The 26,856-nt window shown below is 37.5% G+C and overlaps 2 protein-coding genes across 4 annotated transcripts in view; one reads left to right on the forward strand and one right to left on the reverse strand.

Moving 5' to 3' along the window:
• Serac1 (serine active site containing 1) overlaps window positions 1-26,856 on the forward strand; it is a 63,485-nt gene that overhangs the window by 964 nt on the left and 35,665 nt on the right. For all 3 annotated transcript variants that reach the window (XM_026393826.2, XM_026393827.2, XM_026393828.2), the window contains exons 2-8: window positions 9,972-10,063; window positions 13,948-13,984; window positions 15,727-15,863; window positions 17,161-17,250; window positions 18,500-18,631; window positions 20,434-20,555; window positions 21,832-21,960. In XM_026393826.2, coding sequence (XP_026249611.1) covers window positions 9,973-10,063; window positions 13,948-13,984; window positions 15,727-15,863; window positions 17,161-17,250; window positions 18,500-18,631; window positions 20,434-20,555; window positions 21,832-21,960 — 738 coding nt within the window. In that variant the 5' untranslated portion in view covers window position 9,972. The remainder of the gene's footprint in view (window positions 1-9,971; window positions 10,064-13,947; window positions 13,985-15,726; window positions 15,864-17,160; window positions 17,251-18,499; window positions 18,632-20,433; window positions 20,556-21,831; window positions 21,961-26,856) is intronic.
• Window positions 25,194-25,733, reverse strand: LOC144256568 (stathmin-2). Its single transcript, XM_077801775.1, has one exon. It carries the CDS (start codon window positions 25,731-25,733, stop codon window positions 25,194-25,196), a length of 540 nt encoding a protein of 179 aa, XP_077657901.1.

Consider the following 26,856-nt stretch of genomic DNA (forward strand, 5'->3'; position numbering starts at 1 on the left):
TCTGAACGCCACCTTTCATATTGAAACCATTTTCATCATTCTCTTTCATTCTTCAAAACCCGCTTTTCTTCTAAGCATCCAGATTCAAAACCTGCATCCATATTTACTCAAAAACAATCTCTGTACCTGGAATATACCAGGCACTATTCTAGACACTCTGGGTGCAGTGGTAAACAAGTAACTAATTTTAGTGGGGGCACAGAGACACACCAGGTAACAAGAAGATACCAGATGGTGATATGATAGTGACTGAAAGGGTTACATTGGTTAAAAGAAATAGCCTTCAGTTAATATTCCTGAGTAAAACAAAAACAAAAAAAATAATATATATTAGCAACAATTCACCAGAAATTTTAATGATAAAGAGGTACCATTCACAATGGCATTCAAAACTGCAAGTGTCTAGAAATAGATCAACTAAAGCTGTCTGGTCCTTTAGGTAGAAAATTGTAATGCTTAATTGAAACACATAAAAGTACACCAAGTACCTGAACAGATAGATGTACAATATTCATGGATGGGAACACTCAATGCCAAAAAGATAATAGGTTTCTCCAATTCTATACATTCTGTGCAGTGCCAGTGAAAATCACTGTGTAGTTTTCATGGAATTTGACATTCTAAACCTATAATTTATGTGGAAAGTCAAAGTACCAAGAATAGCTAAGTCAATTTCAAAGAAGAAAATTAAATATGGTCCCTCTCTACTAGATATCAAAGCTTAATATAAACTTGTAATAATTAAGACAGTATGATGTTGGTTCGGGGTAAAGGAGATTCATGGAACAAGATACAGCATCTATAAACACACCCATATACATATGGGAGCTTAGTACACTAAGTTATATCACAAAGTAAGGGGAAAACTGTTCAATAAATGATGCAAAGATACATTAAATCCATTTGGAATAAAGACAGAGTTCTTGCTTCATACCATTTACAACAGTAATTTCTAGATGTATTAAAGAACTTAATCTGAAATACACATTTTTAAGATATTTACAAAAAAATGAGACTATGTTGTCTCTGGGAAAGATTTTTTTGTTTGCTTTGTTGTGGTACTACATATAAGATTTACCATTTTTAGATGTGTGGTTCAGTGATTTAAAAACAAGTTGTAGATGGATGGCATGCCTTTATTTATTTTTTAATGTGGTGCTGAGGCTTGAACCCAGTGCCTCACACATGCTAGGCAAGTGTTTTGCCACTGAGCTACAGCCCCAGCCCTCAGTGATGTTTTTATGTAGCTAGCCCTACTGTTTGCCTTTAGAACATTTTCATCTGCCAGGAAGGATTTCTTAAGTTATAAAAAGCACCATTAGGGCTGGGATTGTGGCTCATGGGTAGAGCACTTGTCTAGCGCATGTGAGGCCCTGGGTTCGATCCTCAGCACCACATTTAAAAAAAAAAAAATCACTGAGCCACAACCCCAGACAACAATTTACTAATAAAACAAGGTTTTATAAGTAAGAATGGAGGGCTGAAATAATGTTTAATTTCATTCCATTTTCACTCCAACTAGGGCAATGAAGCTATCTTTGTGAAGGCTCCAGTGACCTTGCTGTGGTTAAATTTAATGGAATTTTTGAATATTTGTTTCATTTTGTTCTCATAGTATCTCCCTTTTTAGTTGTTCTTAATCTCTTCAGAATTACTGCTTTGTTCTCTACTTAAAATAATTGTTGCAGGTTTAATGTAGCTATAGTTTTAATCCTAAAAGATTTTTAAAATAGAAATTGATAAAACTGACTCTAAAATTATGTGGCAGTGCCAAGGACCTTGAATAGTCCACCTTGAACAGGAATAACAAAGATGGAAAACTTACATTACTTAGCTCAACCCTTACTGTAAAAATATAATAATCAAGACTGTGGTATTTAAGGACAGACAGCTAGATCAGTGGGATATAATAAAGAATCCAGAAATAGGTATACAATATATGATCAATTGATTTTTGAGCAAGGTACAAAATCACTTCAATGGTGAAAAGAAAATTGTCTAAGCAAATTTTATTGGCACTTTCAAATAGCCATATAAAAATAATTTAACCTCAACTCCTGCTTACTCAATACAAAAAAAAAATTAACTTGAGATGGGCTACAGACCTAAATGTAAAAGCTAAAACAATTTTTTAATAAAATGAGACTGTGACATGAAGTGGGCAACAATTTCTCAAGACACAGAGGGCAATAATCATAAAACAATTGGTGAGACTGTTAATATTAAAACTCCTTTTCATCAAAAGGTATCTTTATAAAAATGAGGGCTGGGGTTGTGGCTCAGTGGTAGAGTGCTTGCTTAGCATGTGTGATGCACTGGGTTTGATCCCTAGCACCACATAAAAATAAAGAAATAAAAAATAAAGGTATTGGGGCTGGGGTTGTGGCTCAGCAGTAGAACGCTTGCCTAGCATGTGCGAGGCGCTGGGCTCAATCCTCAGCACCACATAAAAAGTAAATAAATAAAATAAAGGTATTATGTCCAACTACAACTAAAAAATAAAAAATAAAGTTTAAAAAAAGAAAGGAATAAACAAATCAGAATTGGAGGAGTTAGTTGTAATGTGTATGTATATGTGTGTGTGTGTGTGTGTATATATACACACATATGTATATTTGATTAAGGATTTGTTTCTAGAATGTATATAATACTGATAATTCATCCTTAAAATTTTTTTAAATGAGCAAACACTTGAACAGACAGTTCACAAAAAATATGTAAATGGCTAGCAAATATGAAAAAGTGCTCAACATAGTTTTGGGGGAATTTCAAACCAAAATTATGAAAAAATACTATAATGCACACACAGAAAAGGCTAAAATCAAACAGGCTGACAGCATTGTCAAGGATGTGGAACGATTGGAACCCTTATACTCCTGCTTTGTTGGTTGCAATGTAAAATGGTACAGTCATGTTGGAAAAAACTGTCCGTGTCTTACAGAGTTAAACATATAACTTCCCTTCCCCAGCAGTTCCACTCCTGGATATTTACCCAAGAGATGTGAATACACATGTCTGCAAAAAAAGACTTGTATCAGAATACTCATAGCAGCTTATGGTAGGCAGAATACTGACCCCCTCAAAGATGTCCATGCACCAGGCATGGTGGCACACTCCTGTAATCCCAGTGGCTTGGGAGGCTGAGGCAACAGGATCACAAGTACAAAACCAGCCTCAGCAACAGCAAGGTGCTGAGTAACTCAGAGATAACCCTGACTGTAAATAAAATACAAAACAGGGCTGGGGATGAGTGGTTGAGTGTCCCTAAATTCAACCCCTGGTATCAAAAAAAAAAAAAAAAAAAAAAAAAAAAGGTGTCCATGCCTTAATCCCTGGAATCCCCTGGTTACATAATGTTATATGGCAAAAAGGACTTTCCAGATGGAATGAAGGTTACAGACCTTAAATTGGGAGATTACTTTATATGATCTGGCGTAGTCTGGTGTAATTACATAGTCCCTGAAAGTTAAAGAAGAAAGCAGAAGAGACAGGTGTGGCAATATAAGAAGGACAAGCTGTCGTCAATTCTGAGATGTAGGGGGCTACCTGCAAAGACCAGTCAGAGGGCTCTGGGAGCTAAGAGTGGCCCCCAGATAACAACCAGCAAGTTAATAAGAACCTCCTTGTTAAAGCTGAATGAACTGAGTTCTGCCAATCACTAGGGAACTGAAATCTGAATGAGTCTGGTAGTGGATTCTCCCCCAGAGCTTTCAGTAAGTGGAAGCAGCCCTGTTAAAACCGTGGTTTTACTTTCATGGAACTTGGAACAGAAAAATCAGATCTGGAGTAGGAACCTGCATTTTTTTTAAGTACCTCTGCAGATAGTCCTTTGGACATTTTGAGTAACACTGTTTTATACATTAGTGTTTATTTAAGTAATCATCTGGCCTCAGCCTCCTGAGAAGCTGCAGATGTGTGCTACCACTCAGAGTTCTCCACTATTCTTAATAACTTTATCCAAACCCCTGGCTTCAATTAGTAATGTATGTTGATGTCTCATACATTTATATTTATAGTTTAGTCCTCTGCTGAGCTTACACTGCTTATTGGACATTTTTTCCACTATTTCACAAGAACCTTAATATCAGCATGTTGAAACTGGAATCCTTTCTGCCAAAATCATTTCTAGCATTTCCCTATTTTGGTTAATATTATCCTGTATACTTAGTAATCCAGGCCAGAAACAGAACCATGTTTGTCTCCTTCCTCTTCTTCATTTCCCACCATTCCTCATTCAAATGATTTATCAGATTTGGTGTCATAATTCTGTTTCTTCTTGATCATTCTCAGAGCCACTATCTTCAAGTACATTTTTCTCCTTGATTATTGTTAAAGACCTCCATATTGATTTTTCCCATCTCTGGTTTGGCTCTTCTTCAACCTAATTTTCATCTTGTTAATTTTTCTAAAACCAATTAAAATTTTGATTGTTTGATTTCTTAAGATTAATCTTCCAACAACTTCCTGTAACTCAGAGAAAGTTTTAGACTTCCCAGCTAGAAGGTACTTTCATGATCTAAGTGACCCCTGCTTTCACACTCTTATTCAACAGAACAAGTTGGCAGAAAAGTAGAAAGGAATGAATACTTGAAAAACACTACCCATCAACTCAACCTAATAGACTTTTGTAGAAGAGTATCCAACAGTAGTAGACTATATGTTCTTTTCGAGTGCATATGGAACATTCATCAAGATAGACCACATTCTGTGCCATAAAACAAACCCTAACAAGATTTGTGAGTTCAACTTATACAAAACCTGTTCTCCAGCCAAAATGGAATTAACATTTGAAATCAGAGATCTAGGAAAATCCCAAATATTGGAGAATTAAATAACATACCTCTGAATATCCCATGGGTTAAAGAAGAAGTCAATGAAATTAAAAAATCTTTTTTAAAAAATATTTTTTAGTTGAGGAACTTTTATTTTTATTTTATTTATTTATTTACATGTGGTGCTGAGAATCAAACGTAGTGCCTCACACATGCTAGGCAAGTACTTTATCATTGAACCACAACCCTAGCCCTGGAAAATATTTTTAATTGACTAAAAGAAGATAACCACATGGTGTATTAAAATTTGAGGATACAATGAGAGCAGTATGTAGAGGGACATTTTTAGTATAAATACTTAAATTAGAAAATAAGAAATCACAGATCAATGATTTGAACTTAGATTTTAAGCAACTAAGAGCCATTTGAAATCAGAGCAAGCAGAAGGCAGAGAATAAGGTAAAAGCACAATTCGGTGAAATTGATAATAGAAAACAGTTTCAGTGAAACTGAAAGCTTTTTCTTTGATAATATCAGTGGAAGCTGGGCTTGGTGGCATATGCCCCTAAGCACTTGGGAGGATCACCTGAACCCAGGGGTTTGAGACTATCCTGGGCAAGATAGTGAGATATTTCAAAAAAAGGAAGGAAAGTAAGTACCAATGAAGTAAACTGTTAGCTGAATTGGCAAACGTAAGAAAAAGAAGATCCAGACTGCCAAAGTCAGGAATGAAAGAAAGGACATCACTCTAGACCCTAAGACAATATGGAAATACTGTAAGACTTTTTAAGGGAGAAAGAATAAGTAATTCTGCATTAACTTCAAGCATATAGAAGATGGAACATTTACGAACTTATAAGACCAGTGCTACTTTGATGTGGAAATAAGACAGACATAACAAGAAAATTAGAGATTAATATCTCAGATGAACTAAGACACAAACATCCTTAACAAAATACTAGCAAGTCAAATCCAACAATATGAAATGTATACTATGTTTATTCATAAAACCTGTATATAAATGTTTATAGCTGCTTTATTCAGAATCATGAAAAACTAAGCAACTCAAATGTTCCTCAACTGGGAATGTATAAACAAATTAGTAAATCTATACAATGGAATGATACCACAGATACAAAAATGTGGATGATTCTCAAATGCATTAAATTTTTTTTTAAATTTAGAAATATTTTTTATTCTAATTAGTTATATATGACAATAGAATGCATTTTGACACATCATACATAAATGGAGTATAACTTCTCATTCTTTTGGTTGTATATAATGTAGAGTTACATGGGTTGTGTAATCATATATGCACATAGGATAATAATGCCTGATTCATTCTACTATCATTCCTACCCCTTATCTACTCCCTGTCCTTCATTCCCCTTTGTCTAATCCAAAATACCTCTATTCTTCCCTAGCCCCCTCTTGTTGTGAAAGCCCCGCCTTATTGTGAATTAGCATCTGCATCTCAGAGAAAACATTTGTCCTTTGGTTCTTTGGGAATGGCTTATTTCACTTAGCATGATATTCTCCAATTCTATCTATTTACCAGCAAATGCCATAATTTCACTCTTCTTTAAGGGTGAGTGATATTCCATTGTGTGTGTGTGTGTGTGTGTGTGTGTGTGTGTATATGTATATATATCACAATATCTGTATCTGTCCATCTGTTGAAGGTTACCTAGGTTGGTTCCATAGTTTAGCTATTGTGAATTGTACTCAAGGGCATTTTTATAAAAAGTGAAGGAAGCCAGGTTCAGGCTGTGTGCTGTATGATCCCATTAGGAGACATTCTTGCAAAGGCAAAACTATAGGGACAAATTAGTGATTTTCAGAGTGGGAGACATTTGACTATCTCTAAGACAATTTGGAAATTCTACTTAAAACCTTTTAAGGAAGAAAGAATATCAATTCTGAATTTACACAAAAATGTTTCAATTCATAGAACTTTTTGTATTTTGATTTGACTGTGTTTGTCTAAACCCTTGGATCTGTACCTAAATATTATTAAATATTACCTAAATCATACCTTAAAGATGAAAAATATATGAACAAAAATTGATTCCTCATGTTTCCACCTGAAACAGATAACTTGTGGCATTCTTGATACATAACTCAGGATTCAATTTAAGAAACACTGCTTTAGATAATGAGGAATTATTGAAAGACTTAAATCTTGGGTCATGCTCAGATTAAAAAAGTTGTATTCACTTCCAGACAGCACCATCTACCCCCCCTTTATATAGTTCAATAGTGCAAAACAAAGTGAAAATTCTAAGTGAAGTGTAGCAGAAGAAGGAAACTGAGAAGGATTAGAAAAGGAAACTCAGCAGAAGTCATAGCACTGAGGAAGACAAGAAGTTACTGAGTCATCAGAACCTGATCAAGACCTGCTTGTGCCAGTTAAACTCTGCTCACCTTAAAAGTGATTATCCCTAAGGGACTACACCTTCAAGGGTGCAGAGACTAGAAAATTTCCTCTCGTTAGACTAAGGAAATAGCCTGATCACTTGCTTTTTTTTTTTTTTTTCTGATCACTTGCTTTTACCAGGAACGTGAAAGAATGGAAATTAAAATGTAAATGTGCACCTCTTGTGATTGTGGGGTTAAATTCTCAGTGTCCTTATAGTGCTGGGAATCCAAATGGAATGCATCCATTTGTAATGTCTGTATTACTCTGGCAGGGGTAAATTTGAAACTGCCCTATAGACCAGAACACATGGGAATCTCACAGTAGATGCTCGGATGGAAGATGAGCTCTTAATCAAAGATTACAAACATAAGCAAGCAAACCACCAAGAAGGATAGATAACCCTAATTATTAGAAATAGGGACTTCAACAGAAAATTTAGCCACATCTAACAGCAACCTTTTTATACACCATCCCAAGACCTAGTGGCTAAAACAACTGTGTAGTTTTTAGGGTCAGCTAGAGGCTAGTTAGTCTGGTATGAGTTCACATGGCTGGGAGTTTTGACTTTGGTAAATGTTGACTATGTTAATGGGAATACTGAACCTTTCTCTTGTTATCCAGCAGACTCAGACCAAATGTAATGTACAGACTGTGTTTGGATCCTAATTCTAACAGTTCAATAGTGCAAAACAAAACCAAAGTTTAAGAAATAATTGATGTGATAATGAGATGTTTGTTGGTTCTAAGGAATTATATTTATTTTGGAGGCAATTTGATAGGTCTTTCTCCCCCTTGAGGAAAGGCACATACAAGATAGTCAAAATTAAATGATTAGACATTTTGTATTTTCTTCAAAATAATGTAATGTGGTGGTGTCAGAAAGTGAATAAGAGGGGCTGGGGATGTGGCTCAGCGGTAGCGCGCTCGCCTGGCATGCGTGCGGCCCGGGTTCGATCCTCAGCACCACATACCAACAAAGATGTTGTGTCCGCCGAGAACTAAAAAGTAAATATTAAAAAAAAATTCTCTCTCTCTCTCTCTCTCTCCTCTCTCACTCTCTCTTAAAAAAAAAAAAAAAAAAAAAGAAAGTGAATAAGAGTTGAGTAAAGATTGTACTGTTCGAGAGTCACTAGCCATATGTGGCTATTTAAATAAATTAAAATTAAATAGGATAATCTCAGTTCCCTAGTTATACTTGCCATATATTTGGACTAGTCATATTTTAAGTACTCAGTACAAACATGTAGCTAGAGTGTTAATTAGCTTTTGACATAAAAAAACATAAAGGAGTGATGGCACACACCTGTAATCCCAGTGGCTCAGGAGGCTGAGAGAGGAGGATTGAAAGTTCAAAACCAGCCTCAGCAAAAGCGAGGCGCTGAGCAACTCAGACTCTGTCTCTAATATACAAAATAAGGCTGGGGATGTGGCTCAGTGGTCGAGTGCCCTTGAGTTTAATCCCTGGTATTCACCCCCTCAAAAAACATACATATAAATAAAGGAGGAAAAGTTCATTTTGTCTCAGGGTTTCGGAGTATTCAGTCCATGATCAGCCAACTTCATTGCTTTGGTTGAAGTGAGGCAGAACATCAAGGCAGAAGGATGCGGAAGAAGAAGGCTGTTCAGCTCATGACAGACAGGAAGTGGGGCATGGGAGAATGAGAGCAGGGAAGGGGCCATGGACAAGATGTAGTACCCAAGGCCATGCTCCCAGCGACCTGTGTCCTCTGTTTTACTTAGCTCTGCATCACTGTCATTAAAATGTCTGACAAGAACAACTTAGAGGAGAGAAAGTTGATTTGCAGCTCGTGGTTTCAGAGGTCAGTGTAGATGGCTGACTGCATTGTTTTAGGCCCAAGGTGAGGCAGCACATCATGGTGGAAAGGACCAGCAGAGGACAGCCGCTCAGATCATGTTTTAATCAGCTTTTTTGCTGCTGTGACCCAACCAGAACAATTGTAGAGGAGGAAAAACTTATTTGGGGGCTCACGGTTTCAGAAGTCTTAGTCCATAAACAGCCAGCTCCATTCCTTGGAGGACATTCTCTACCATGCCCCACCTGCCTGCAGTTTCCATCTCCTCCTAGTATTCATCTAATGTATTAATTCACTGATGAGGTGATAACTCTCATGATCCAGTCACTTCCAAAAGCCCCACTTCTGGGCATTGCTGCATTGGGGAATCAAGTCTTCAAGAGATGAGCTTTTCAGTGAACTGTCTGGATCCATACATAACAGCTATTAACTATACCTTAACATAAGTATAGAAAATGTTTATCATGCAGATAGCCTATTGGGTAGAGCAGGTGTATATTAAACAAGATTAGCCACATGTTGATAATTATCAAAGCTGAGTGGTGGGATTCATTTTACTTTATTTTTCTGTATTTCTATACATTTGTAATTTTTTCATGAAGAAACAAATCATGAGTGACCTTTATGAAGAAAAATGACAAAATATCTAAAAGAAGGTGAACTTTTTTGTGAATGGGTGAATTCCGTATATCAGTTCTCCCCTATATTGATAATTAATATTCTGTAATTTTCCTTATTTCCTATTAATCATTAATCACAATTGGACACAGTTTGAAAAAAATCACTAAAGTACTAGCAAAATTTATTCTAGTAAGTTTGTGGGTAAGTTTTAGGGGAGAAAATTTTTTCTTGGTCTAGAAAAATCTAACTGTGGACAATCCACTCTGATGGTGATATGGTCTTTTAGTTAAACATTCATATTAGATGCTAAATTAAATTTGTTACATTCTTCTACCTGCACAGAATGTCTCTGGCTGCTTATTGTGTCATCTGTTGGAGAAGAATAGGAACCTCTACTCCCCCACCAAAAAGTTTCACATACTGGAGACAGATACGTGAGTACAGTTCAAACAACAACATTTTCATACAGGAACAATGATAGAATCGTGGCTAAATTTCCAGGGGGGCCTCAAAAGCTTATTTAATCTATGATAAGGGTCAGATTCCTTTGTCTTTTCATACAAATGATTCACCCCAAATTTGTAGGCCCAGAGCGATACTGATTCTTTTTCTTGGAAGTTTTCTTTCCTTCCCTATTTTTTTCAGCCAACTTCATGCCCATCCTTCTAAAATTAAGTGTCAGTGCATTGTCATGCAGCAAGTGTTTATTAAACTCTCACAAATCAAAGTGCAGGTGCCCGTACTTGGTTCTGGGAATGCAGTAGTAAGCAAAGAAAATGTTGTCTTTGCCTTGATGGGCTTTGGGATCTGCCCTGATCTACTCCCCCGCACTATAACCAGGCCCTCAGGCATGCTTCCTGGCATGCTAGCCCAGGCTAGATCTGTCACTTGTGGTTTGATAGAGTCATTGTAGAACTTGGTTAATCAACTGATGTGCCCCATAGACTGTAAACTCTGAGGGCAATGTCTTATTGTTTGTTTGTTTGTTTATTTATTTATTTATTTTTACCATTATATCCTGTTGTTTACTCTTACACTTGGCAGATACAAGAGGTTGAAGTAGTATTTGTTAAAAGAAGGAAAGAAAGTACTTATCTTCTCAGAGAACTATTTTCTTTTCTTTCTTTCTTTCTTCTTTTCTTTTTTTTTTTTTTTGGTTTAAACAATAAAAATTTATTTTTTCACAGCTCTGGAGACCAAGACCAAGGTACTAACAGTATTGGTTTCCAGTGAGGCCCCAATTCCTAGGTTGTAGATGGCTACCTTCTTTTCATATTCTCTCACAGCTCTTTCTCTGTGGATAGAGAGATGTCTGGTGTCTCTTCTTAGAAAGACATCAGTCCTATCAGATTAGGGCCCCACCCTTGGAACCTTATGATTTTTTATTACCTCCCTCAGTGCCCATCTCCAAATACAGTCACATCAGGGCCTTAGGGCTTCAGCAGATGAATTTGGGGAGGTATAATTTTGTCCATAATAAAACAAGACACTCTAGGTAATTCCTGGAAGACACTTTTTATGAAGGGGAGCAGAGAAATAGGATAACAATTCCAAAGACATTTGGATATATAGACATGTTGTAGCATTTCCACTGAATAATAGAAACAAAGCCCAGAAAGGATCTGGGAAACAGCAGAGGCCTTTGACCAGGTTGTCTTTTGACAGGGGCCAAGATGCATCTTTCATAGCAGTGAGAGGGAAGCCAAAGAGGGGGAGCTATGGTGGGGGGAGGCTGCAAGGTTCAGGGGAACAATGAAGTTCCTGTCTAATTATTCCTACTTTTCAGAGAACTATTTTCTATATTTATGAAATGAGAAGATTGACCTAACTCATCTTTCATTCATGTGATAATAAAGAAAAATATCTACTATCTGCTGTGTGCCAAGTACTGTTCTGGGCCCTAAGGATACAATATCCAGTAAGACAAAGCCCCTGTCTTCCTGGAGTTTTGATCTTTAGGATAGATCTGTTTTTAGGGATAGTTCCCTTTCATCTAGAAAATTCTGATTTTGTTTTGTGAGTTTTTTTGTACCAGGAATTGAACCTAGGGATGCTTTTCCACTGAATTACATCCCCACTCCTTTTCATTTTTTTTATTTTTTAATTAAAAAAAATTTTTTTTTGGTTGTTGTTGGACCTTTATTTAATTTATTTGTTTTTGTATGTGGTGCTGAGAATCAAACCCAGTGCCTCATACATGCTAGGGAAGCACTCTACCACTGAGCCACAATCCCAGCTCTCTTTTTTTTATTTTGAGACAGGGTCTCACTAAGTTGCTTAGGGCCTCACTAAGTTGCCGAGGATGACCTTGAACTTGTGATCCTACTGCCTCAGCCTCCTGAATCGCTGGGATTACAGGCATGTGTCACCATACCTGACTGATTCTGTATTTTAAATATAAAATGACAAGTAGATATAGAGAAGAAAGGAAAAGGGAAGAGAGCTTTTCTTTTCTCTTCATTTCTAGCAGAACAAACTCCGAGAGTGGTAAATATTGTGAGGCAGGTCGCTCAGAAAACACCAAGTCCCAGTTTTGTCCAAATTGAAGAGTCTTTATTTAGCCAGCCAGCTGGTGACTCCTCCCCACAGGACCCATAACTGTCTCTGCAAGGAACAACCCCAGCCTGAGCATTTTAGGATATTTAAAGGCAAAAAACTGCAAAACTCACATCCAGGTTGATGTAGCTGCAAGCAAGCAGGTACAGAAGCCGAATTGGGCAGTTAGCAAGACAATGCAATGGGTACATTAGTTTTTTTCCACGGGACTCTCCAGGTTGGTATAGCAGCAACCAAACAGAAGGGAAGTGGGTCAAAATGACCCTAGTTTAGTACAAGTTAGAGAATGGTTACTGATGTCTATTAGATAATCAATCTCTGACAAGGTACATTACCCAAGAAAAATGGAAACCAAAGAGAACAATTATACATTGTATAAGAATTGCTATTTTGTGTTGCCAAGTGTACTATGTTAGACAATTATTAATGGGTACAGAGGTGGGACTTTCCCTTGGGAGAAGCATTTCTCATGATGGAGTCTCAGGGTAAAATGGAGCCTGTTTGGTCACTGTCCATTAGCCTGGCCCATAACAGTGAACTTTAGGGTAGGAAGGAAAGGCTCATGAGGCTGTATTTTGTTTAAAGGGTCCAATGAAAAAGAGAAATTCTAGTAAGCAATGGGAGTATCAATATAGGGGTGTTCCTGGGGTCCCCAGTGTGAGGGCAGGAAGGGAAAGTCCATGAGGCCATCCTAGGGTGAAAACTGTAATACACCAGGTAAGGTTGTGCACAGTGTATACAACAGAAACTTGATCACGGTGGCTTAAATTAAATTTATATTTTCCATACAAAACAGGAAGTCAAGACACAGTTTGGGGCAGGAGTTGAAACTTAGCAATCTTCCTGTCTTCCTGCTCCACTATTTGTGTTGTTCTCATAGTCACAGGATGGTTGCTGAATCCCTGGGCATCAAGAAGGCAGCAGGCCAAAAGCCATCTTATGAGGCTTGTCTTTTGTAGGGGAGGTATTCTCCTCATAGACTTTCACTAATATCTGATATCTGATTGGCTATAGCTGTGTTGCATGGCCAGCTGCCAGGTAGTCTGTGGATTTGAATAATTTTAGATGTATATGTATGTTGGATAAGCAACTACCAGTGTCTGCCAATCGAATTTTTTTAATATTAAAAAGCTATTTTCCAAGTTCCACCAAAAGCATAAATAAATTTATAACATGCACACACACACACACACACACACACACACACACACACACTTTTTTTCTGACCTATTTTTTTAAATGAGGCTACCTACATATAATACTTAACCACCAAACATAATTACTTTGAGAAATGCCAGTTTGTGTTGGCACTTGACAAACATAATTTTTCATCATAGTCCTACCAGTGATAGAGATAATGCTCCCTGTTCCTTTATTTAATTGGTTGTTAACTAAAAGGAGTCAGAAAGGAGGTGAGTTTCTGGGCGTCACATTCAGTAGGAATCTGGTCCTGGCAGTATGGTTAGTGGATCAGGGTCTATGTTCCCCAGTGATTTTGTTGGAAATGGCATAACGAAAGCTCAAGGAAGGAGAGAGTGAGTATGAAAAGGTATAAATAGGAATTATATTTTTGAAGTTCTTATTGATTGGTTTGTTTGTGTCTGAGGATGGGAAGTCATGTGTTAATAGCAACTGATTGTATTAATAGAAAAATATCAATAACTTTATCTGATTATATATGAAATAAAGACTATTGCCTATTTCCTGTCACACTTTTAAGAGTGGAATTCATCTTATTGACTTTCTCCCTTTCTTTTTTAAGGAAATATAATAAAATTTACTGGATCACTTATTTTAGGGTAAGTTCAACTACAAAATATTAATTGACCCCATTATATTAATACTTGAAATCTCAGTGGAAGTGATTTATAGGTCACATGCAGTAGTCAAAGGATACGGATTTAGTCATTGGTTCCAACAATTCAGTGTTGTCTTGATCTGGTTCTCTACCTTGAGGGATGTTTTCTCTTTGGTCTAAAGTGTACACTGGGGACTGCCTGCCTTTCCCTGTTGCTGAGGGGAGAGTCTGAGACCCACACAGCCTCCACTCACATAAAGTCACGTCTTATATCAGGACTGAAAGTGAGCGAAGAGGCTGAAAGTCACGTTAAAATTATTTTTGAAAATCCCTAAATCACAATAAAGCTCTAATGAAAGGAAATGGAGGCTGACTGAGAAAACTGAAATCTGACATCTCACGCTCCTTGAGAAGTGCCCGCCCAGTGATTGGAGTGTCCCTCTTTCTAACATTTGTTACTTTACGATCTCCCTTTTTCAGGGAGAGGTATAGATGTTAAATGTATGTCTGGTACTACTCTACTGAGTTTGCTAATACTTTGTTTCACTAGTATAAATGTAAAATCAGTTCAGATGCTAAAATTATAAAGGAGATATTTGGCGTTTTATCCAAACACATACCTTACTTCCTGACATTGTAACGAAAGGCAAAAGTTATTTAGATGGTTTTCCCCTTTGACTCATTCTGCACAGAGGAGAAATGTATACCCTTTTCTACAATGCGGTTTCTTTGTCTAGATCGCAATTGTTTCAGGACTGTAGTGAAAATGTATTGCCCAACTTTTAATGAAGAACATCATCTTCCCTGGAAAACTGCTCAGATGGATCCCCAAGGGAGCAGAGGATTCCTTAGAGCCTTCTCTGTGTTCCTCTGGTGTGTCTGGGTCTGGCCTTTGTCTCATCTGCTTGCTTTAGGACAGAAACCCAGATCAGCAGAAGGCACAGGATAACTGAATTTGCTGAGCCTTTGTGTCTAGATTTATGGAGGTCAATCTAATGAGGAAGAAAATTTTCATGTCGGGATATATGACGGATAATTTTCTATCTCACATTTAAAAATAAACTTTAGATATAGCCTTTAGGAAAGGAGAAATGTGTATATTCTGGTGATGGGAGTATAAATTGCCTAATCCTTTTAGAAAACTAGTTTGACATTTTCTAGTAAAGTTGAACAGTGTTATGTACTGTCAGGAAGTATGTAATTCTGCTTCTGGATATGTTCCCTACAGGTGTGTGTATGTATGTATGTATGTATGTATGTATGTATGTATATATATATATCCTCAGCACCACATAAAAAAATAAATAAAACAAAGATATTGTGTTCATCTACAACTAAAAAAATGTTAAAAAAAGAAAAAAAAGAATACATCTAGTGTGATTCCATTCAAATGAAGTTCAAACACAGGCAAAGCTCAGCTCTGTTGTCTCAGGATGCCTATATAGGTGGTAAAACTAACCAATAGCAAGGACGTTATTATAATAAAAATCAGAAAATAACCAATAGTGGTGAAAGAAGAATCAGGATTAGGGAGGGGACACAAGGACACATTGTGGGTTTCTGGGATGCTGTTAGTGATGTTTCTTGACTGGAAAATTTTATGAAGTTATTTGTTATTTAAATTGAGATGTGTATATGTGTGTGTATGCAAAGATTATTTGGATATTATGTATGTTTCCTTGTGAAAATCTTGTATCACATTTAGATTCTGTATTTATGATGAATTTCTTGTTTCTTCTTAAGAGGTTCTTTATTTCTTACATACGAAGTTCTGGCCCTGAAGAAGTCTTTGACATTAGATACTCAAGTGGTAGAAAGAGAAAAAATGAAGTCATACATATATTTGCACCCAGGTCCTTTAGACAAAAGAGAAAATCATGGTAAGTTTATTGTGAAGTTATCTCTTGAAAAGTGGAACTAGTTAGTGAATTTAAAAACAAGTTTCTTTAAAACACGGTATTAAGAAGATAGATTCAGTTCACTTTGAGAATCACTAGATCCTCAGAACTAAGTTCTGAAAGCATGGATTGAAGACCAAATTTTGGATTTATACCTGATTAAAGTTTGTAATTCCTCTAGAACTCAGTGAAGTGAGGACAGCCAGCTGTTTAGTCTGAACCTGCAGTTCCCTCCTCAGTTGGGGCCCTTGGTTCAGAGGCTGGCACTCAGTTTGGCAGATACTAAAATTCGATTTTCTCATTTGGCCCAGAGATGTTTCTGCTTTAATGATTTTACTCCTGAGATGGATTCATAAATGTGAACACCAGCTCACTTATGTTCTGTCATGGAGACTAAAACAACTGCCCTTACTAATTAGGACATTCTCTTTCTCAATGTTTAGGTCACTTGTGAGCCTCTGGGTAACTTAGTGAATATGACATTTAGAGCAGAGGGGTGCATTTTCATGCAGTGAGTCAGCCACACTGACTTACAGTTGCTAGTTCCTACGTTGTCAGCCAGCCTGTGCCTGTGAGCACATTATGGTCTCTAGTACAGCAGGCTCCCCTGCTCCCCTGACTGTGAGCCGTGTGTATCACCATGCTAGCTTGTTGGTGTTTATTATTACATTATCCTTCTGTATTTCAGCATGCTTCTATGGTATGTTCATAATTTCAGTTACATAGACAGTTGTTATGACTTGTGATTTATCTATAAAGTGAGGCTTAATCTCATCTCTAAGATATCTCCAAATTTCGACAGGTATGGTGGTGCATGCTTGTTATCCCAGCAGGAGGATCACGAGTTCAAAGGCAGCCTCAGCAAAGGAGAGGTGCTAAGCAACTCAATGAGACCCTGTCTCTAAATAAAATACAAAATAGGGCTGGGGATGTGGTTCAGTGGTCAGGTGCCCCTGAGTTCAATTCCTGATACTGAGGGGAGAAAAAAAAAAGATATCTTCAAATTTCAGTTCCATGTGGTCTGTTTACAAGGTACATTTTCTTGAATATTTTTAGCCTTGAAGAGTTTTCATAGCTTTGGCTAATGTTCTTGTTTTGTTTTTACTTTTTTCCCTGACTTTGAGAACAACTTGTGTTCCCATAATTACTTTAGTTAAATTAATAGTAGTAAAAGAAATTTTAAAAATTGATAATAGTAATAAAAAGACAGGGATGCTATTTTATGTTTTCCTTGTGAAAAAGTTTGGAATTAGTTGATTTAAGTTTGCCATCATTTCAGGGATTGCCTGGCTGGCAAGAAAAGAACTTCACAAAGCAGTAAGAAAAATATTAGCAGCATCAGCCAAGATATTACAGAGTCCATTTGCTGGTAAGTAATAAACATTTAACTTGGAACCCTTATCAGTCATCTTAAAGTCATTTGCATAACCACCCTGAGGTTTTTTAAAAAATTCTTTACTAATGTTTTTAATAGGTATGGAAAATTAGTTGAGTAACTAACTCTATTGGGCTGTACTTAATTTTAAGGCTTGATGCCCTGGACAGTTTTCTTCCCTCTCTGTGACTAGATTGTGATTAAATAAATTGAGAGTAAATGTACCTTGTTTTCTTTTTCTTTTGTTAATTTCATTATTATTTTTTAGTTGTTGATAGAACTTTATTTTTATTTATTTATATGTGGTGCTGAGAATCAAACCCAGTGCCTCACATATGCTAGACAAGCGCTCTACCACTGAGCTATAATCCCAGCCCTTAAATGTACCCTGTTTTCTTGACAAGTAGTACAGAATTTTAAATTTGTTAGAAAATCACTCCCATGCTTTCTCATAATGAGACTGTTGCATAAAAATGTAGATTTTATAATCAGGCAAATCTACAATGTGAAGTTATGTATAAAAAAAAGCTGACCTGATTTCTTTAAGTCTTTGTCATCATGAAGAATAGGCAGGAAAACCATCTAGAATTAAAAGAGGCTAAAGAGAATTTATCAAATCCTGATTTTAAAAACATCTTTAAAAAAAACTTGGGGAAAATTTGCATATGGTGTTACACTAGATTTTAGATGATTTTGGAAGATTATTGTTAGTGTTCTGGATGGGATGATGCATTTTGCAGTTGTGTAAAAGAATACAGGCTAATTTTTAGGGGATGTAGGTTGAACTACTAAAGGGTAAAATGTCATTATGTCTGCAGCTTCTTTCCTAATAGTTTATAGACACCTGCAGGATGATGAAGCAAATATGGCAAGATAGCAGTTATTTAATCTACGTGTGATAGGCATTCTTTCATGTCTTTAAATAGTCGATCTGTTTTAAAACAGTTTTTTTTAAGGGGGAAAGGAGAAAAAAAAATGACTATGAAGTGAAAGCCACCATAAACTGTTATGCATGTACTTTTGTTATAAAACAAAAGTACGTGCATAACAGTTACAATAAATACATCAAAGTGATAGCACTGAGAGCAGACATAGCAATCAATAGGAATACCACTATATGGATTTAACTCTCCTGTTGTATATTTTAAATGGTTATAAATTGTCTTCTGAAATAAAAGAAAAGATAAAAATGTTATCTTAACCATCCACCTTCTTGTTTTTGTGTCTTTTTCTCTTTGCAAAGACACTTTTAGCACGGTTGATATAGAAGATCATGAGTGTGCTATGTGGCTGCTCTTGAAGAAGAGCAAGGCGGATGAGAGGACCGCCCGACTGGAGGCCGTGCAGGAGATGTCAGAGACCCACCACTGGCATGGTAAGAGGGCCGTGGAACCGCAGCACACACTAGCTGGGCTCTGGGTTTCTGGTATCAAAGAGAAGGGAATGAGATTAAGGAAGGAAAATAATTCAGGTAATCTTAATATATATAAAAAATGTATTCAAAATTTGAGAAGAAGCTCCAGTGATCAATAAAATAGGAAACCTGCTGCCTGGTAGCCAGATATGTTTGGTAACAGCAACCTCAAAACTGAGGGTGTGTGTGTGTGTAAAGTTTGTGTGTGTGTGTGTGTGTGTGTGTGTGTGTGTGTATTTATGTAACTTTTTACCCGAACAAAATTTTATTTGATTACATATTTTCTCAAGAGAAATTCTGATTCTTACAGTTACTGCTTAATGCTTTCTTGTACTTTTTTTGTAACATATGTTTTTTAGTTGTGGATGAACTTTTATATTTATTTATTTATTTATATGTGGTGCTGAGAATCGATTGAACCCAGTGCCTCAGACATGCTAGGCAAGCACTCTGCCTCTGAGCTACAGTTCCAACCTCTTGTACTTTCTTTTGGTTCCTATTTAATAAAATATATTTTATTATTTGCTACACCATACTATTATCTTTACTTTTACTTTGATAATCTACTTGGTTCTAATACTAATAATTAGCTAAATGTACCTAATTGTGTGTGTATAATTTTTAAGAAATGTTTAAAATATTGTATTTAAAAATCACGAGTTATACGGTGAAAGTGTTTGAATGAAAGATCAAATCTGCTCTGATTATAGTCCGTGGATTAAACTTTATTAGTAGTGAAAAATGAACAATGGAAAAAAAACTGATGTTCTCAAAGAAAAGTTTAGTCTTAGAATAAGATCTCTGTCTTCATGTAAGTTAATTTATTGATTGGTTGGTAGAGATAATTATACTAATTTCACTTAATGTTAGTGAAGACTTAGAATAAAAGTCTCTTTCAAAATCTGCCCTCCAGGGCTCCATTCCAGACTTACTGCATCAGAAAAATCAGGGAGGATCCCTTGCATGTATATTTTGCAAATGTACATGATCTTGAAGTATTTGCCCAGTTTATTAGCTGCTGTTATTGAAAAGAATGTCCCTTCAGTGGCTGGAATTTTGTTTTGCTACATAAAGAGGGTATGTTTGAATCAGAGTTCTACCATCTGGAATCTCAGACTAAATAATCATGGATGTCACTGATGCCAAAGTACCATCCCCTTCACCACCAGACAAAGACTTTAATGCAACTTGTGTTTTATGTCATGATCAAATAGCTTTTTTTTTTTTTTGGTCATACTGGGCATTGAACCCAGGGCCTCACGTATGCTAGGCAAGTGCTCTGCTACTGAGCTACACTCTCAGCCCTTTTTATTATTTTAAAATCTTGGAACAGGATCCCCCTTAACTGCCTAGGTTGGCCTCAAACTTGTGATCCTCCTCCCTCTGCCTCCTGAGTAGCTGGGATTATAGGTGTATACTACTGTCCTGGCTTAAAAACAGCTCTTGAATGCTGAAATTATTAAAAAAAGAAGAACCTATACTGATTCTAACTTACCAATTTTTATGTTTGAGCTTTATTTTTTCCAAAAAATTAGCTGAATCATGACCTGGTCCCCAGATAAATATTAAAGGGAATTGTGAGATCTGTTGTGGAAATGTTGTGTAATCAGGCATTGAAAATGAGAAAAAATACTTGGGAAATTTTTTATTATAAACTTGTAGAAAAGTTTAAAAATGGGTGCTTTAAAGTAGTTTGTTCATTTAGTTCTTGTGACAATGATAGGTACTTTGGGTATTTACAAAAAAATCTCCTTTTACAACAGATTATCAGTATAGAATAATCGCTCAGGCCTGTGATGCTAGGACTCTTATTGGTTTGGCACGAAGTAAAGAGAGTGATCTTCGCTTTTTTCTCCCACCGCCTCCTTTGCCATCTTTAAAAGAAGTAAGTAAATAATATAATCCAGAGTGAAAAACACCTTAACATATTATCTTCTCTGTGGATGCAAAATAAACTTTAAAAAAGTAGTTGTTAGCTAATTTTCACAAGCAAGTAAACTAGGATGTCAAACTGAATGTTAATTTTCATATGAAAATTTGATTCCTCCAGATGGGCTGTTCTTTCAAGATAATTTTCTATCTTTGGGGATGGGGAGCCACTACACCATTAGATGACTTCATATTGATATCTATGAGTCAGTCCCTTGATCTGAGTTTGCCATATGTAGATCAGGTTTTCTCAAATTTAACTGTTGATATTTTGGGCCAGGCTGTATTTTGAAGCAGGCTGTATACCTTGTAGAAGGTTTAACAGCATCTCTGGACTCCATTCCTTAGACACCAACAGCACCCCCTCATCCAAGTTGGAACAACTAAAGATGTCTCCAGACATTGCTAAGTATTTCCTGGGGGTGGGGGAGTCCTGGGTTGAGAGCCTCTGTTTTGAACATGGATAAACATGTTTGTTTGGGTTGGTCTCACTGTTACCCAGTCTGTTTTTGAACTTGTGGGCTTAAGTGGTCTTCCTGCTTCAGTTTCCCAAGTAGCTGGGACCAGAAGGTCATGCCACTACTCCTGACTTAAAGTATGTTTAAATGAAACTCTTAGAAGCTTCTATGTAAGCTGTCAGTTCTTAAAAAATAGAAAAGTGAATATGTAAGATATTAATTAAAAGGGAAAATGAGATAGTAAAGAATTTTGGATTTAAAAAGCAATCACTGGGGCTGGGGTTGTGGCAGAGCACTCGCCTAGCACGCATGAGGCACTGGGTTCAATCCTCAGCACCACATAAAAATGAAATAAAGATATTATGTGTCCACCTATAACTAAAATAAATAGTTTAAAAAAAGCAATCACTGGTTAGAAAGGGTATAATCATTTAAATTTTTTTTAATTTTTAAAAATTTTGTTTATTTATTTATTTATTTTGAGTCAAGATGTCAAAAAGCCTCTGAGGTTAAAGTTGAGAGTTAATAATTTGCAATACGTCTTTCAGATGCAGTAGCAGACAGGAAAGTATAGAATTCAAAATTAAGTGTTTACCTGGGTGGGTAAGTGTTTTCAAGTCTAAAAGCACTAATTTATCTCTGCTAATATATAATATAGTATATATGTATATATTTGTGTGTTTTTTTTTTTTTTGTATTTTGACTTTGATTCTTTGAGGTTTCTTTATACTCAGCTGTTGAGTTTGTTTATATTTTCTTTTCCTTTTATTTCAGGATTCTTCCATTGAAGAAGAACTCAGACAGTTGCTGGCTTCTTTACCTCAAACAGAACTAGATGAATGTATCCAGTATTTTACATCCTTGGCCCTTAGTGAAAGCAGCCAAAGTCTGGCTGCTCAGAAGGTTTGCTCATTTATTCATTCAGGAAATATTTTTTAGTTCTTACTCCTTCTAACGTATTGTGACTAGTTCTTAGAACCTTAGAACAGCCATTTGCCCAGTTACTGAATAAACAGACTGACTTCTGGTTTGTGCTATGCATTGGGCCAGAGTCATATAAATAAACAGTCACAGAAGCATGCAAGAGAGGTACAGGTTTTCAGGCCTGGTGGCACTGTAATCCTGTAATTCCAGTGAATCAGGAGCTGAAGCAGGGGGATTGCAAGTTCAAGGCCAGCGTGAGCAACTTAATGAGACCCTGTCTCAAAATAAAATTTAAAAAGGGATGTAGCTCAGTGGTAGAGGTTGTAGATTTTTTTTGCAGAACACATTTTTCCCTGTACTGGAGGGAAAAAAAGGAAAAGGGGTGCTTGTATAATTTCACTTTTGGGGGGAATCCATTCCTGTTTGTGCTGGCATTAGCTCTCCCTTATGATGGATTGTTTCTTTACATGGGCTGAGCCTTTTGACTGTGAGTTTACTTTTGACCAAAGTGTTTGTTTCCTGTGGAACTTCCAGGCACCATTATAGATGTCCCCCTATAGAGCTGTTTTGTGTTGGTTCTCCTGGGTGCCCCAGGAGTTTTACTTTTATAGAACTAGATCTTTATTTATTTATTTTTAATTTTTTGTACTGGGGATTGAACTCAGGGGCACTTGGCCACTGAGCCACATCCCCAGCCTTATTTTATTTAGAGACAGAGTCTCACTGAGTTGCTTAGCACCTCACTTTTGCTGAGGCTGGCTTTGAACTCATGATCCTCCTGCCTAAGCCTCCTGAGCTGCTAGGATAACAGGCATGCACCACCATTCCCAACTAGGACTAGATCTTTACGTTCATTTCTTAGTTTGGAACTTCTGTGGCACTGATGTAGTATAAATTCAGATTTATCATGGTCTTAGGATTGTGATTTTTTGCAGAACACATTTTCCCCACCCAAATCCCTGAGCAACAACAGGCTTTCTTGTTGCTTTCATGGGCAGGAGGGAAGAGTTTTTCCACACCCCCTGTTGGAGAAGAGGCAGCTATTCAGGGTCTTTCTTTGTGCAGAAATCTCAAATCGAGCTCTGACAGAATGAGACCTCAGTGTGTTCAGATCCCATCTCCAGAGCCGCCCTTTCCCTTGATCACCTCCTTTGCCTAGTGTTGACTTTAGTTCTACCCCATCCTTTTTTTCTTTAGAGCTTGTCTAAAGAATGTTTGAAATAATTTTTTTTATACTTTATCAAACATCCTATATGCATGTGGTGAGAGGGTCCAATAGAAGCTGAGAATGCTGTCTTGCTGGGTCCAGGAGGCTTTCTTTTCACATCTATATCAACTCATAGCACTCATACCTTTTTTTTTTTTTTTTTTTTGTAGTTGTAGATTGATAGAATGCCTTTATTTATTTTTCTTATTTTTTAATGTAATGGTAAGGATCAAACCCAGGGCCTCACACACGCTGGGCAAGTGCTCTGCCCCTGAGCTGCATACCTCTTGACTAGAGTATGTAGCAAGCTCCTTACCTGTCTCTTCAGTTCTTTTTCCTCCCTACAATCAAAGGGATTTTTTTTTTTTTTTTTTTTTTTGAGACAGGGTCTTGCTCTGTTGCCTAGGCTGGTAGGCTCAAGTGATCTTCTGCCTCAGCCTCCTGAGTAACTTGAGACCACAGGTGCACTGAGCTTTTAAAGAGAGATTTTTTTAAAAAACATTAGTTAAGACAGGTGGTACGGCTCAGGGATAGAGCACTTGCACAGCATGGGTCAGACCCTGGGTTTGATCTCTAGCACCAGAAAAAAACAAAACAGATTCTATCATGCCCCCGTGTAAGTCCTCTAGTGGTTTCCCATTATGTGTTAAATTCAAGCTCTGTATGTTTTGTTTTTTTTTTTTTTTTTTTTAGTTCACAGAACTCCAATTCTTTATTAATCACAGCTTGCTCACAATGACATACAGGAAAATAGCACTAATGAAGAGTATATATGCAGGCAGCAACCTTCAGGAGTTGGGAGGTGGGAGTTGGGGGAGAAACGACTTTAAAACTGCGATAGGTACTTATGGTGGGTATCTGGTGATTCTTAGTTGGCACAAATGCCCTGCCTAGCCCCCTATGACTGTATCAGCTTCACAGATGGAGTGATTTTTTTTTCTTTTTTAAAATTTTTATTAATAGGCAGGATTGCCTCACACTGGGGAAGAAAGACCAGCTTGAGTGGAAGTCCGCAGTGTTTTTGATTTAGTTTGTGTTTGAAAGCAACAACCAGCTCACAGTTTCCAAGAGGAAAAATATTCAGTAGCATCATGTACTTGTACTATAGGTAAAAGCTTAAAATGAACATCATCAATCATGGCATCCACAAATAAGCCACCTGACACATTAATTAATTCATTCCATCAAAAGAACTTAAACTAGAGAAGTCAGCCCACTTTATGAAGAGCGATTTTGCGGCTGCTCGGACCATTCGGATGTGGATTTGTGTTCAGCACTTTCAAAAGTTTCAACTTTTTTTGCTTCTACCCGGATTGATCTCAGATCTGTCTTCTCATCCATCCCTTTCTAAAGCCAAAGCACATTTGTAGCACATAATCCAGGAGAAGCAGAAGTAAATGCTATGACTGATGGTTTTTCTTAGCCTGGTTTATAATTTATAGGCAGTAAGTAGATTATGAGCAAACAAATGTGGAGGTTCATGTGGAGTCAATACCTGTGGTCTGGGTATGGTCTTGGTCAAGCTCAGAGACTACAAGCCACCTAGGTCATTAGGCAATGGTGGGTTTCTAGCACCATAGACTGTCTACTGACCTCATTTTTCTGTTAGAATGAAAAGGGCAGGGAATGGAGTTAAGACATGGGGAGCTTCAAAAAGAACAGACCTAGCAAATCCATTTGAGTGGAAAGACACAACATCAAAAGCCTGTTACAGGACATGTAAGATTATGAAATAACTTGCATAATGCAATACTTGTATTTTTTAACAAAAATGTAAGTATTTACAAAATAAGATCCAAGGTATTTTTTAAACATCAAGCAAAACATTCTGCAAAGAGACCGCATTGACTTTTTTTAATTTTTGATTCTGTTTTTTTTTTTTTTTTTTTTATAATGAGTTCTTTTTAAACCATGTCATACATTTCCCATACTGATATCGCATGATCCATTATAATATAGGCAGGGGGATTTACTATCGGTGGGGCGTGCCATACCCTCCATGTCTTCAGCCAGACAGTTCCACCTGGAGTTCCTTGTTCCTGCGCACCTCCGCGGCATGCCTCTCCTTTTCCTGCAGACGTTCAATAATAGCAGCTAGATTAGCCTCACGGTTTTCCTTGATTTGTTCCATTTTCAGGATCAGCTTTTCCTCCGCCATCTTGCTGAAGTTGTTGTTCTCCTCCAAAGCCTTCTGAAGGACTTCCCGCTCATGCTCCCTCTTCTCTGCCAATTGTTTCAGCACCTGGGCCTCCTGAGACTTTCTTCTTTCCTCTGCAGCTTCCAGTTTTTTCTGGATCTCCTCCAGGGACAGGTCTTTCTTCTTTGGAGAAGCTAAAGTTCGTGGAGCTTCTGAGATAGGAGATGGTGGCTTTAGGATCAGCTCAAAAGCCTGGCCAGAGGCACGTTTGTTGATTTGCTTCACTTCCATATCATCATAAGTGTAGATGTTGATGTTGCGAGGTTCCGGGTAGAAGCAAGAGCAGATCAGTGACAGCATGGACAGCTCCTTCATTTTTTCCTTGTAGGCCATTGCTGTTTTAGCCATTGTAGGGGATGTGCAGATGCTGAGCGGTGGCGAAGGCGAAGGGTCCAGCTACAGCAGCGGAGAGAGCGAGAGAGGAGACTCCTCTGTATGTTTTGTGCTGATGACAGTGGACCCTTGTCTGCCAGTGTGGCTGCTCCTAGGGATAGAGCTGAGATTGATAGGAGGATGCCAGGAGGCGATTACAAGACATAAAGTTGTAGCGGCAAGGATGTGAAAACCAAGGCGAGTCTGACACAAGGAAGAGAACAGAGCTTCGCTGAAGGTCAGTCAGGTCAGAGCTCTCACAGTACTTCCAGGGGCACCCAATTCCCCTGGAGATGGAAAAGTCACCCTGATGCAGATTTTCATGTTGTCCCCCTCCCCCTCTGCTTCTTGTGCTCCTAATGTTTCAGCTGTGGGCCATTCACTAGATCCAAAACCAGCACGAAACCTCCCAGCACAATCCCACGGTCGTCTTCCTTGTATGTCCAAGGAGGATGTCCTGGATGTGGCATCCTAAACAGCCTCCTACTTCAGGCCTGTCTGAGGCTGTCGCTGAATCCCAGTCTTCTTGTGCTCTCATCTCAGTATTTTTTAAATAAAATCTTACATCTCTAGGAGAAAAATAAATAATAACGATGTAATCTACTCAAAGAGGCCAATTTGCTTTATCAGTAAAACAAATCATAATATTCTATATTCTTTCAGTGGAATGACTTTATCTTTTTCTCATTTTTCCTTTTATGAAAAATTAGGGACACATCAATATGTAGTCTAGTATACTTTGTATAATTTCCCCTTTGGGGCCAGGTCTAGAATCACTCCAGTGAATTCTAACCAGTGTTATTTTTTATGCTCAAGGTGCCATTGCCTGGTCATGACAGCCCTTCCTTGGGCTGATCTCCTTAACCTTTTAATTCCATTCATGAGGTGCCTGTGAAAGTACCTTTGTTTTCTGACAGTAAGCTGTCCCTGGCTCTTTCGATCCTCCCTACCCTGTAACATGTATGGGCTACTTCTTCAAGGAGATCTGGTTCTTCTTAGTGGAAGGTAGAGTATAGAACCCATTACTAGAAGGACATCTTGCATAGTTGTACATGAGGGTAAAGCAGGTAGACTGGGGCCTCAGACAGCCAAGTAACAG

Source organism: Urocitellus parryii, chromosome 8, assembly GCF_045843805.1.
Source record: "Urocitellus parryii isolate mUroPar1 chromosome 8, mUroPar1.hap1, whole genome shotgun sequence".
NCBI classification, from domain to species: domain Eukaryota; kingdom Metazoa; phylum Chordata; class Mammalia; order Rodentia; family Sciuridae; genus Urocitellus; species Urocitellus parryii.